This window comes from Psammomys obesus, unplaced genomic scaffold, assembly GCF_907164565.1.
Source record: "Psammomys obesus unplaced genomic scaffold, mPsaObe1.curated_primary_1811, whole genome shotgun sequence".
Lineage (NCBI taxonomy): Eukaryota > Metazoa > Chordata > Mammalia > Rodentia > Muridae > Psammomys > Psammomys obesus.
The window spans coordinates 16,921,410-16,934,403 of record NW_026585504.1 but is presented as its reverse complement, the minus strand read 5'-3'; the positions used below and the strand labels follow the sequence as shown (position 1 = coordinate 16,934,403).

At 45.6% G+C, this 12,994-nt stretch overlaps 1 protein-coding gene across 4 annotated transcripts in view; it reads left to right on the top strand.

Moving 5' to 3' along the window:
* Positions 1 to 2,845, top strand: part of Bub1b (BUB1 mitotic checkpoint serine/threonine kinase B) — a 48,802-nt gene extending 45,957 nt beyond the window's left edge. For all 4 annotated transcript variants that reach the window (XM_055603797.1, XM_055603813.1, XM_055603805.1 and 1 more), the window contains exons 22-23: positions 692 to 798; positions 2,336 to 2,845. In XM_055603797.1, coding sequence (XP_055459772.1) covers positions 692 to 798; positions 2,336 to 2,567 — 339 coding nt within the window. In that variant the 3' untranslated portion in view covers positions 2,568 to 2,845. The remainder of the gene's footprint in view (positions 1 to 691; positions 799 to 2,335) is intronic.
* The last annotated feature ends 10,149 nt before the right edge of the window (positions 2,846 to 12,994 follow it).

Sequence of the window (12,994 nt, the reverse complement as noted above, 5' to 3'; positions counted from 1 at the left end):
CCATCCACGTCATGCCCTGTGACTTATTCCCTTTGCTTTTCACTCTGCAGTGAGGATAGCAGCCTCTGCTCTTTAGACATCAGAGCTGTGAAGAGTAAATGCAGTGATACATAAAAAGGACATTAGGGCAGACGTAAAGTGTCTTATGCAAACATCTTCTGGCTTAGCTCTAGACATAAGGTGTCTGTGGACCGGATATGTGGCGTGTACCTGAAGTGGCCACGTGGGCCGCAGTAGCTCACAGCTGGAGTCCATGCGAGGATAGTAGCTTTGCTGATGTAATTTGGTAATCCACATCATCTGTTGTCTTTGGCTCTTAAAAAAAAAAAAAGCTGGAGTTGGTGGTGCATGCCTTTAATCCCAACACCTTCAAGGCAGAGGCAGGAGGATCTCTGTAGGCCAGCCTGGTCTACAGAGTGAGTTCTAGAACAGCCAAGGCTACACAGAGAAACCCTATCTCAGACAAAAAAAAAAAATTCTGTCTCGAAAAGCTAAAATAATAATAATCCCTTAAGTTATCTCTGATCTTTTCTTTGAGGAGCTTGTCCCCATCCTGTAAAGATAAAGGACCATCCACTAAAATGTGTCATAAAATGAACAGTTAAGCTCTGCCACACTTTTCAACTCTTATGTAAATAAGTTGATAACAGGCAGAGACGGCCTTGGCTCATGGAGCGTTTTGTGATTTCAGGTGGATCTGTTGGGTATAGCAGACGTAGCTCACTTACTGTTGTTCAAGGAACACCTGGATGTCTTCTGGGATGGGCAACTGTGGAAACTGAGCCAAAATACTTCTGAGTAAGTACTGGACCTGGCAGGGTGTCTGCCCATCCTGATAGTCTCCCTCCCTTCAGCGGCCCCTGCTGTAGAAGGTAACCTTAGTTTTTCTAAACCAAGTTCCGTGATCCCAGTGACTTCTCTCTGCAGGGGACCTGGTGCAGGGCACAGGAGTTGCCGATTGAAAATAAGACAGACTTTTCAGAACCGCGACATATATAGGAGTATGGAGGGTTCTTAGTTTAGAGATATCAGAAACATTTTAGAAGAATAATTCTCTAACCAATTGGTGCTAGTTTTGTTTTTGTTTTTGTTTTTTTGAGACAGGGTTTGACTGTGTAGCTTTGGCTGTCCTGGACTGGCTTTGTAGACCAGGCTGGCCTCAAACTCACAGAAATCCACCTGCCTCTGCCTCCCCAAGTGCTGGGATTACAGGCGTGTACTACCACTCCCGGCTGGTGCTAGGCTTTTTCACAGCTGTATTTATCAAAAGTTAATCATCTTTGGAAGGAGAGTTAAGTTTCCAAGTTATATACTGATTTTAGACTATCATATGTTAAATGAGTAGGTAGAACCAAACCATAGAACAAAATCTCCCGGAGCAAAAATAAGTGCTATCTCAGGACATCAGCACTTCTCAGGCCTCTTGTGAGCCTGTTAGATAGTTTATGTGCTGCGAATGGCTTCTCAGCATAAGCTCACCAGGTAATGACTTGTTGCCCATTATTAGGTTTGTTTTAATTTTAAATCAGTGTTGAAGATTTAATGCTCCTTCCCCATTTTCCTCTCCAAAACCTTAAGTTGTATTTTCTTCTCCATTTGATTCAGAACTTGGCCAATCACATTTGTCTCTCATGTGTATTTTTAAAATAGGTTTGAGCCTGATCTGTTTTTTAATTCCAGAACTTGGGAAGGCAGAGGTTCAAGGCCAGCAAGGGCTACATGGTGAGACCTTGTCTCAAACCAAAACAAAAATAAATACATTAATGAAATAGCTTGAAGCATGCTTTCAGACCTGAAGGGTTAATAGGCATCTCCAGTTGGCTTTGGACCTGCTAGTGATAGTCAGCACAATCAGAAATAGCTGGGGTGGGTGTCCCTTCTCAGCCCTCCACAATAGTAGGTGTGTTCAGAGAAAAGACAAAAGAATAAGAAAGCAAGTCACTTTAATCGAGGTCAGGATCCAGAGAACCGTGAGGATGGCAGAGCCTGATGTGTGAGTGATGTCACTTCCTGGCGTGCTGTCGAGGAAAGCCAGCAGGTACCACTGTAGAGAAGCGCTAGCAGGTGTCACTGCATCTTGGTATACAGAAGAGACCCGTGGGCTTGGGTGAGGGAATGTGATTTCTCTTATGTGCCTTCAACACCACCGTGCTAGACTTGTTTTTGAGTTCCTCCCTGAGCTTTCAAATGAGTGCTTGAACGATCCCCAGCCTTAGAACTCTTGGTATTACCCTACATCACTTTGGCACATTAATGGACCGCTGAGCTAAACTGAGAAAGAATTCCGATTTTCATCTGCCTGAACTTGATAGAAATGATTTTTATATTTTCTTAGGCTAAAAGACGGTGACTTATGGAGCAAGTTCTTTGTGCGGGTTCTGAATGCCGGTGATGAGTGCACAGTGTCTGTTCTGAGGGAGCTTGCAGCAGAAATGAATGGGGTTTTTGACACCACATTCCACAGTCACCTGAACAAAGCCTTGTGGAAGGTGGGGAAGACAATTAGTCCCGCAGCTTTGCTCGTTCAGCAAGACAGGCAGTCGGGTCTCTCACAGATCCCTGCCTAAGCACGCCTGTGGAAGCTGGCCTGGAGATGCTGTAATTTAATTTAGAGCACACTTAGACACTTTACTAGTCCTTTTCTACCAGAGGGTTACTCCAAGGAACACAGCTTTCAACAGACTGCTGTGCCCCGGCAGCCTCGGCAGCCTCGTCTGTTTTATTCAAAATGGAGCCCATACAAATGGGTACTTAACCCTTTTGTCTCTGCTTTTCTCTTTTGTAATTTTTGTAACATGTACTCTTCCACTCACTGTGTATTTCATAATAAAATAGTTTTTTTAAATTTGTGCTTCTGGCATTTCCTCTGTATTTGCAAACTAAGGTAACAAATGGTTTAATTTTTTAGGATAAATTATTTTACCATGGAAACTTGTGTATCCTAGATTTAGAACAGCTGCCCTTGGGTTATAACAAGCCAGCTGGCCAGCCATTTCTTCAGAGGTCTCTGGCCTTCTAGCAGGTATCCAGCCGGGAAGGAGGTAAAATGAGGTACACAAGACCAACTCTCCTTAAGTTTTAAAGTTGTGTTTTGGATGTGGCTCACAGTTGAGTCTTTTCCGTTTTATTTGGTGGTTGCCGAAAGCTCTTAGCCACCTGTGGGAATGGGACACTCCATGTTCTGCCATTGTATGCAGAAGGAAGGAAGGATTGCCGAGGAGACAGTCTCACACAGACTCGAGGAAGCAGGGGCCAGAACATAAAGAGGGCTCTGAAGTGTGTACTCTATGGAAGAGAGCAATTCTGATGGAACACTGGACACCCAGAGGGGAGCATCAGCTCTCACGGCCTTGAGGGTTTTGTTGTTTCAGTAGGAGTAATAAAATCACCTATTTCTTTCATATTAAGACATCAGTAACCTAATGTTCATCCTTGCTGGTACCTCATGTTTCCCCTCTACTTGTCACTGATATTGCTAGAAATCAAATAGCCTAATTAAATGTCTCAACTGACAATATTAAGCAAACCGTACAGGTCAACCTGGAAAACATGATTTGGGCCTGAAAGACAATTAAGAAATATTTTCTCTCCCAGCCAAAATACAACTCTTCAAACATCCTCAACTTCCCTTTTATACTGAAGATATAAAATGATGAAACTATCTTTCTGTAATAAACCCCACTCTGCTCTGCTCTGCTCTGCTCTGCTCTGCTCTGCCTAGTTTTCAGTTCTCTACATTGCCCAGGAAATCTGGAGCCTTTAACTTAGGTAGGCTTCCATCTAGAGAATCCTTCAGCAGAGTAGGCAGCCAAGTTACTGTGTGGACAAACCCTTGTTTCTAAAAGTACAAGCAGGAATTGGTGGAGCAGTGCCTGTCATCACTTAGATTTTCTCTACAAAAGCATAAAACCACAAAATAGGGTCCTTTGCGTTTCCCTCTCATTTTTCTTACCTTTGAGATAGGATCACTAATGTAGCACAGGCTGACATCAAACTCCGGGTGTGCTGGTCACCGTCTCCAGAGTGCTGGCATTTCAGGTGTCCACCAGACTCCCTTGTATTTTATGCCTATTGTCTTGGAGGAAACCTTTGTCTTTCTGCAGAAGGTTCAGATGGCTCTTAATCTGGTCTCAGATGAAGAGCGTAACGCTGGGCCTGAGAGAAGGGAAAAATGATACCCAACTGGGAAAAATAGGATTTTTACTTATTTGAAAAAAGACTGGAATAAGATATCCCCATTCACAAAGAATGTGTGCCCTCACTTGCTCTGGGGCCTGTTAGGGGCTTCCTCCCCTTGAGTCAGAATGTTCTAAGTGATGCCAGACTTTAACCTAGAAGTGAAACCTTTCCTACAAGAGAAGACTTGGAGTTTTGCTTGAGCTGTTAGCTCAGGTCAGTAGAAAAGCCTTTCAGGGGTTAGCATATGGCCGTTCAGAATAACTTGTTGATGTCCTTAGGTCAAAATCTAAGCAAAGAAGTGCTTTTCACTGCATCGAAAATGAGGAATTCTTTTTCTTTCAAAAGTTATTCTATTCTGACTTCAAAAACTGAGCTCTCTAGTGAGCAGGGTACATTTGAAACATGTTTTTAACATGACAAACTTTGGCCTTAATGAGGTCAGAGGCATAGAAGCTGAGTATTTACCAAGATAAAGATGACTCAGTGGCTAAGGGCACTTGCCACTAACCCTGATGACCAGAGCCTGCCCTCTGCACGGTGGAAGAGAGAACAGACTTCCCGTAAGTTATCCTCCGACTCCGTACACATGCATGTCGCACGAGCCCAAACAAATGCATACAGACCCACAATAAATAAACATAAAGAAAAAATTTTAAAGATCAGCGTGAGAAAGGATGGACTGCTCAGCATCCAATGTTGACACCGTCACTTAAGCTTGAACCCTATTCCTAGTGCCTCGTCAGCTCATAGAATGCCTTCATGTCAGTGAAAGACCCTGCCCCACGATTTCCCAGCGAGCCACAGCTCAACGGCATTTCTACCCCTCTAAACCCCCTCTGGTGCCTTGTGAAGAGAATGAACTTCATTTCCTTATGTTGTGGTCTAATCTGTTGAACTCCTCGTTTCCCAGACCAATTTGGATAGGTCAATTAAAAAAAAAAAAGATCTCATGCAGTCAAGGTGGCCTTGAACTCCTGCCTCCCTCTCCCAAATGCTGGGATTCCTGGCATGTTCTACCACTACCAGTTTCTGGTGATTTTGGAGTGTTCTGCAAGATTGAGTCCAAGAGGCTTTGTTTTTCCAAGCCAGGATTAGCTGAGTCTGTGAACGTGGAGGGTCTTCTGTTCCTCAGCAAGTGCTCATCACCTCAGGTTCTAGTCACTTGCTTCTCCCACGTCCCCCAAGCCATCTCAGGACACTCCTCAGTGGTTCCTGCCCCATTCCCTAACTCCTCTTCGCCTTCCTTACTCAATATATCAACTCACGTCCCTCTTGCCATGTTCTTCTGCCTGGAATTCTTTTCCATTTCTGTGGATGGCTTATTTACTTTCTTCAAGAAGGTGCTTTCTCAAATCTCTTGACCAGAGAGGTCCTCCCTGTCTGCCTTATGCGATGTAGCATCCCGTGCGTTTTTCGCTGTTGCTCCCTGTCCTTTTTTGCCCTTTGTATTTTTTTATAGCACCTTTCACCATGATGTGCACATGGGAGTGATCCCATGTATGCTGGTATGTTCAAACCCCTTTTCCATACCCTACTACTGCAATTTAAAGGAGTTTATGTTAGTTCTTATCTTAACTCTGATACGTACATAGAACAGCACCTAGGTGTAAATAAGACCATTTACCAAAATACTGAAGAACAAGAAAAACAGAACAGAAACACACAGGAAGTGAACAGCCTACTAAGACATTTAAGTGAGAAGGTCAGGGTCACTTTAATGAAATACAATGAAACTACATCATTTACAGGAATGAGTATTGTGTTGGTGAGAGGCTGGAGAGATGACTCGGGTTAAGAGCACTTGTTGCTGTTTTAGAGGCCTAGGCTTGGTCCCAGGACCTACATGGTGGCTCAAAATCATCTGTTATTCCAGTTCCAGGGGATCCAGCCCTCCTCTTCTGACCTCTGAGGCCGCCAGGTATGTAGGAGGTACACATATATACATACAGGCAAAACACTCATAAAATCTATGAGTGTGTTTTAAATGTATATGCAATTTATATTACCAAAACATTGCTAGAGTGCACTAACACTGCTCTCAGTGTAAGACTCATTTTCCCCAGGAAGGACACGTTGTCACACCCATGTGACACCCCAGACATCTTGTCATTAGCACCAGTTTGCCATGAGACCTCCTTAGAGATGACAGAACCTGAGACAAGCAGTCACTTCCCGCCTGTGTTTAAAAAAACAAACAAACAAACAAACTAGGGTGCCAGTCATGGTTGCCCATACTTTTAATCGCAACTCTCTGGAGGCAGGGACAGGTGGATCTCTGAGTTCAAGCCAGCCTAGTCTACATAGGCAGTTCTACGACAGACAGGACCCTGTCAGAAAGAAAGAAGGAAAGGAAAGGAAAGAGCAAATTTAAAAGCCTGGGAAATTAAGGAAGCGTTATCATTTTTGTTCATTCTTAAGGATTTGTTTATCTCATCTGTGGGTATGTGGTGGTTAGAATAAGTCTGGCCTCCATAGACTGTATGAATGCTTGGCCTATAGGAAGTGACACTGTTAGGAGATGTGGCTTTGTTAGAGGAAGTGAGTCACTGTGGGGCCAGACTTCGATGTCAGCATTCAGGGAGGCAGAGGCAGGTGGACTGCTGTGAGTTCGAGGCCAGCCTGGTGTACAAAGTGAGTGCAGGACAGCCAAGGCTACAAAGAGAAACCCTGTCTTGAAAAAACAAACAACAAAAGGAGTTGCCTTGGTCATGGTGTCTCTTAGCAATGAAACCCTAGCTAAGACAGAAGCTGATGCCAGGAACTAAAGCATTGCTGTGATAGGCCTGACCATGCTCAAAAAAACAAATTAGGGGGAATGTTGATTTGGGGACTTTGGATTAGCAAAACAGTGGAATGGCATAAATGGGGCTTACTGGGTCATACTAGTAGAAGCATGGAAGACAGTGATGCTGAGGGTGATTTGAACTGGGGGCCTGGCTCAAGAAGTTTCAGAGGAGAACTTTAGTATGTGGCCTAGAGATCCTTCTGTGATGTTTTAGTGAAGAATGAGGCTGCTTTTTGCCCTTGTCTGAAGAGTTTGCCTGAGGCTGAAGTGAAGACATTTAGATTAATTGCATTAGCAAAGGAAATCTCAAAAGAGCCCTGTATAGCTGTTGTGTGGTTGCTACCTTCCATTTTGATGAAAAAGAGCAAGCTAAGCAAGGAAAAGTGCAGAACGTGAAAAGGGGCACCAAAAAGCAGAGTGGAGCTGTGTTCAAGGAGATAAGCAGATTAAGAAATGGAATAAGGGATCCGGGACCTCAGGGGAAGACCCCACCCAGCTAAGATTCTATCTTGTGAAGAGAACAGTTTAGGTCCACTTGTGGTAGTACATGCATTTAGTCCCAGCACTCAGGAGACAGAGGCATGCAGATCTCTGAGTTCAAGGTCAGCCTGGTCTATAGAGCAAGTTCTAGAACAGCCAAGGTTGGGCAGTGAAGGAAACCATGGAAAACAGAAAGCTGATAAAGATGTCATTGAATAAGGAGTCCATGTTCCAGACCCAGCAAGCAGCAGTACTTGGCAGCTAGACCACATGGTTCCAGCTTTAAAGTCAAGAATAGAAGACAAAAGAAATGACAAAAGAAAACCACTGAGGCCAGGCATGTGGCAGGAGTGTCCCTGCATTGGAGGCCCAAAGAGGCCGTTGTGTGAAACAGTGAAGGTGAAGCCTGGACTGCCCCCCCCGCAAGAGTTAGAGGTTAGAGATGGCAGAGCCGTGGGAAATCTGCAGAGGAAAACTGCTAACAGGAAGTGGAACCAGCCCAAGAGAAAGAAGTGTGTTACAGTCAATAAGCTGAAAGGAGTGGAGATCTGAAGAGCATTTCGACATCGGACATGGAGATGCAGATTTTGGAGTTTGCCCAGCTGGTTTTTGGTCTTGCTTTGATGCAGTATTTTTCTCACTAAGCTCCCTTATCTATGTTTTGGAACAGTAATATATATAGATATAGATATAGATATAGATATAGATATAGATATAGATATAGATATAGATATAGATATAGATATAGATATAGATATAGATATAGATATAGATATAGATATAGATATAGATATCCTGTGCCATTATATGGTGGAAATATGTGATCTGCTGGCTTTGGTTTTATAGGAGATTGCATGAATGTCAGAAGGGAATTTGAACTTTGGACGTTTAAACATTGCTGAGGCCGTGATCGACTATGAGGACTGAATGCACTTTGCATCGTGTTAAGGCTTCAAGCCTATGGGGTCCAGGGAGTGGAGTTTGGTGGTTTAAATACATAGACCCATGTGTTTGAGTGCTTGGCCCATAGGGAATGGCCCTGGAGGAGATGTGGCCTTGCTGGGGTGGGTGTGGCTATTGTTTTTAACAAAATTGTTTGATTTTACCAATGAAAACTGGGAGCCAGATGCTGGGTTGGATGCCTGATAGCTCATAGAGGTAGAGAAAGCACCCAGCTGACCTTCCTCCTCAGTTAACATGCTTCTTCCCTACAGTGGCAGCTCAAACACCCCTCAAACTGAATGTCTCCCCCTCCTACTTCCTGTGGGTCTCTCTCTGTGTCCCCCTGACGTCCTCTTACCCTCTGCGGCTTTTTTTCCCTTTTTAATGTTCCTTTTTTTTTTTTTTTTTTTTTTTTCCTTTTTGACTTTCTGTCAGCTGGTTGCTTTCTCTGCCTCTTGACCTATGGTTGACTTTATTCAATCCCTGTTTACAGTATTCAAACGGAAAACCCTTGGATTAAAGTTGTGTGCTAAGGCTGAGCCACACCATAATTAGAAACAGATTTTTCCAGTAAAAAAAAAAAAAAAAACACACACCTCAGTGTTCACAGTGTGATCAAATGTTCTGCAACATGTGGCCTCATTGGAGGAAGTGCATCATTGTGGAGGTGGGCTTTGAGATCTCCTATTGTCAAGCTATGCCTTGTGAGGCACACAGTCTCCTCTTGCTGCCTGCTGATCAAGATGTAGGACTCTTAGCTAATTCTCCAGCACCGTGTCTGCCTGTATGCGTCCATGCTTCCCGTCATGATGATAATGGGCTAAACCTCTGAAACTTGTTAAATGTTTTCCTTTGTAAGAGTTGCCAACAGCAATAAAACCCCAGCTAAGACAGGGCATTTTGCCAGCTTGGATGTTCATGCACAGCTTACGTACCTACTGCCTGTGGAAGTCAGATGAGGGTTCTGGATCTCCTGGATTTGGAGTTACAGATGGTTGAGAGCCTCCATTTAGGTGGGTGCTGGGAACCAAACTTGGGTTGTCCGCAAGAGCATCAAGTGCCCTTAATCACTGAGCCAGCCCTCGGTTCTTCATTTTGAAATCATTAGAGAGCCAGCATCTAAACTTCTGTTTGTCATAGGCTGAAAATTAGTTTGTGTCTGAATGTTTGTAATATGTTAGATAATACTTCTATAACCACTATGTCTGTTCCTGTTATGCTCTCTTAGGTCTGTGAGCAATCGATTGAATGACATACAGTCCAACTTTTGTTTTCAAAATAAAATATTTAAATGGCCCTTGAAATAACTCAGTGGGAGCCAGATAGTGGTGGCACACGCCTTTGATCCCAGCACGTGGGAGGCAGAGGCAGGTGGATCTCCCGAGTTTGAGGCCAGCCTGGGCTACAGAGTGAGTTCAGGACAGCCAGGGCTACACAGAGAAACCCTGTCTTGAAAATCCAAAGCACCAAAACAAAAACAAAATCCTCAGTGGGTGAAGGCACTTAGCAGCAAGCCTGACCGACCTAAGTTTAATACCTGGACCCCATATAATAGGCGAAGAGAACCAACTCCTGAATGTTGTTCTCTGACCTCCTCGCGTGTGCATCTGCGCGTGAGTGTGTGCAGGGAGATGGCTCATCAGATAAAATGTCTCTGAGCTTGACGGCTTGCGTTAGATTCTTTGGCCCCACACGCTGTGGAAGCACAGAACAATCTCTTGCAAGTTGTCCTTGTGCCTGCACACATACACAGATAAATAGATTAAAAAAAATAATAATAAATAAATAAATAAATGTAATTTTTAAATATTTCTGAATAAAAGCCTGAGCTGTCACAGCCCATGTTGTACGGTTCTGAGAGGCTCGCTGATGGATGTCGGGTGAACATCTGTAAGCGCGCTGTTTCCCCCACCCGGGCATCTGCTTCCTCTGTTGCTCCCGAGAGGCTCCCGCCGCTGACTTGATGCTGAGCGGTTATCGTTCCACGAGTTCCCATCCGTCTTTCCCTGTGTCACCGAGGCTGCTCAGGCTGATGGGTCTTTCAAACCGCTTGTAAGCGAGGGACTGTGTGTCTATTATCCTGGATCCAGAAATGTGTGTAATTCTCAGGAACGAAAACACTGGGAGGGGTACGGCTACAAATTCAGAGACAGGTTATATCGGTTCTGAGGTCGATGCCTGCCCTTGGATCTCACTTTCAGCGTGCCACTTTAATATGCTGTTTTAGCGAGCCAACCGACTGTTGGATCCACTGTCTGGGTCGCCCCTTTCAGGAGAAATGTCATGCCAGGTGTGGTGGTGCAGGCCTGTAACCCAGCAGGAGCGGGGCTTCGAGGTTGGGGTCAGCCTGGGCTACATACAGAGACTATTTCTAAAGGCAAGTGATTTCAGAAGGGTCCTCTCTGTGGAGGGTGCTCTTCTTCATCTCCATGCCTGCTTCATCCGGGTTTGAGCTCAGCTGAGGCAGCCGGGGGCCTCCACGCCGCCGCCGTTTCAGGGTCTGTTCAACTTCCCAGCCTGAGTCGTGTGATGCTCTTTGCCGCTGTTCTGAGATTTGCGGGTTGGGGGGGGGACTGTACTTCCTAAAAGCAAATGCCAGACTAGGGATGTGACTCGCCTGCCGGAGCCAGCTCTGCATACCCCAGCTGTGGTGATTCTTCCGCAATCCCAACACCTGGCAGGTGAAGGCAGGAGGTCCCGAAGCTGATTGTCCTCACCTGGATGGTGAGTCTGTCGCCTACCTGGCCTGAATGTCACAGACTGGATGAAAAGCCATGCTTGGTAGCACACACCTTTGGTCCGGCACTCTGGCAACAGAAGCAGGGGGATCTCTGTGAGTGCCAGGCCAGCCAAGGCTACGCAGGGAAACCCCCATCCATAAGTAAGTAAAACCCGCTTAAAATCTTTAAAGGAGACGAATCTGTATCTGTTCGCTTTTGTGTTGTAAAGTGGAAATCTTTTCATGCTAAACTGACGTGCGAACAAGGGTGGGAAAGGTGCAGCACGAGGGAAGTTTCGCCAAGGCTGGCTCCGAGGAAACACCACGAGGATGAGCGAGTGTACCACCGTGATGAGAAGTTGCATTAAGCACAGGAGTCAGAAAGATAATAGAGGCAGCGGAAGCAAGCTGCCTGGTAGCGTCTTCCAGACCAAGGGCATGCCGTCACTACCCAGACAAGAGAGGCGTTGCTCAGGGTTCAGACAGGCAGGCCCTATCCCCCAGCGAGGCCCTTGGGGCCACCCCATAGCTAGCTCTATGCTTTTGCTTCTTCATCTGCTATCTAATGAGTTGCATTTGCCTTGTGTTCTTTGCGTTCCCAGTTCAGGCCAGCTCTGTGGAGGTGGGGTCAGGCTCTACATTACAGGGACCAGCTTTTCAGGTCTGGGCCTGCTTAGTTCTCAGTGTGGTGTTTGCCTGCCAGACGGGACAAAGTGTGGAGGCCGGAAATCTGCCTTGTGTTTGTTTGTTTGTTTTTAAGATGGCCTCGCTATAAAGCACTGGTAACCTAGGACTTGCTGTGAAGACAAAGCTAGCTTTGAACTTATGGTGATCCTCCTGCTTCTCCCTCTCAAGGCTAGCTGGAATTATAAGTGTGTATACCACCTTGCCAGGCCTTTGAAGACAGAATATTTGGACTTGAATTTTAGCTGTATACCTCAATTCCCTGAGCCAAAGCCATCTTCTGAAAAGATTTATTATTGATACAGCATTCTGCCTGTGTATATGCCTGCACGCCAGTAGAGGGCACCAGATCTCACTAGAGATGGTTATGAGCCACCATGTGGTTGCTGGGAATTGAACGCAGGACCTTTGAAAGACTAGTCAGTGCTCTTAACCTCCAGGCCATCTCTCCAGCCCCCAATGCCATCTTCGAACATGACGGTAACCCAGGAGCCTGCTTCACAGGTGTTGAAAGCTGATGATCTCAGCACACTTGTTTGTGTTGACTTAGTTCTAATGTTTCACGGCCCAAGGTTCCATGAAAAAGCTCTCAAGATTGGGATCTCAGCTGATTGATTGGAGCCTGGCTATCATATGTGTACACACCAGTGGTCTCCTGTGCTTTGTTATAACCCTTCTATCAAGACACACCGCAATGCTAGCAGGTTTGTTTCTTATTACATTTATTTATTTGTGTGTGTGTGTGTGTGTGTGTGTGTGTCACACATGCATGCCACGCACTTGTTGAAATCAGAGGACAACTTTCAGGAGTTTCTCTCCTACCGTGTGGGTTCAGAGGGTTGAACTCCGGGAGCCGGGTTTGGCAGCAAATGCTGTAACCTACTGAGCCATTCATTGTGTGTGTTGTGGCCGGTCTCTAGAAAGGCCCTGCATGCAGCCCTGGCTCTCCTGGAACTCGCTGCGTCAACCAGGCTGGCCGCCATTTCACACAGGTCCTACCACCTCTGCCTCCCGAGTGCCCGGATCAAAGGCCTGTGTCACCACACCCTTGCCCCCCCCCCTTGACTGCAGACTTTCCACACCCCTGTTTTAGGAGGTGCTGAGATGGAACCCAGGGCTCTGCATGCTCTCCAGCTCACATAACACCCTTCAAAAGCAATTATAACCTGGTGGTCCTACATTACAGAGAGCAGAGCAAAGCCACT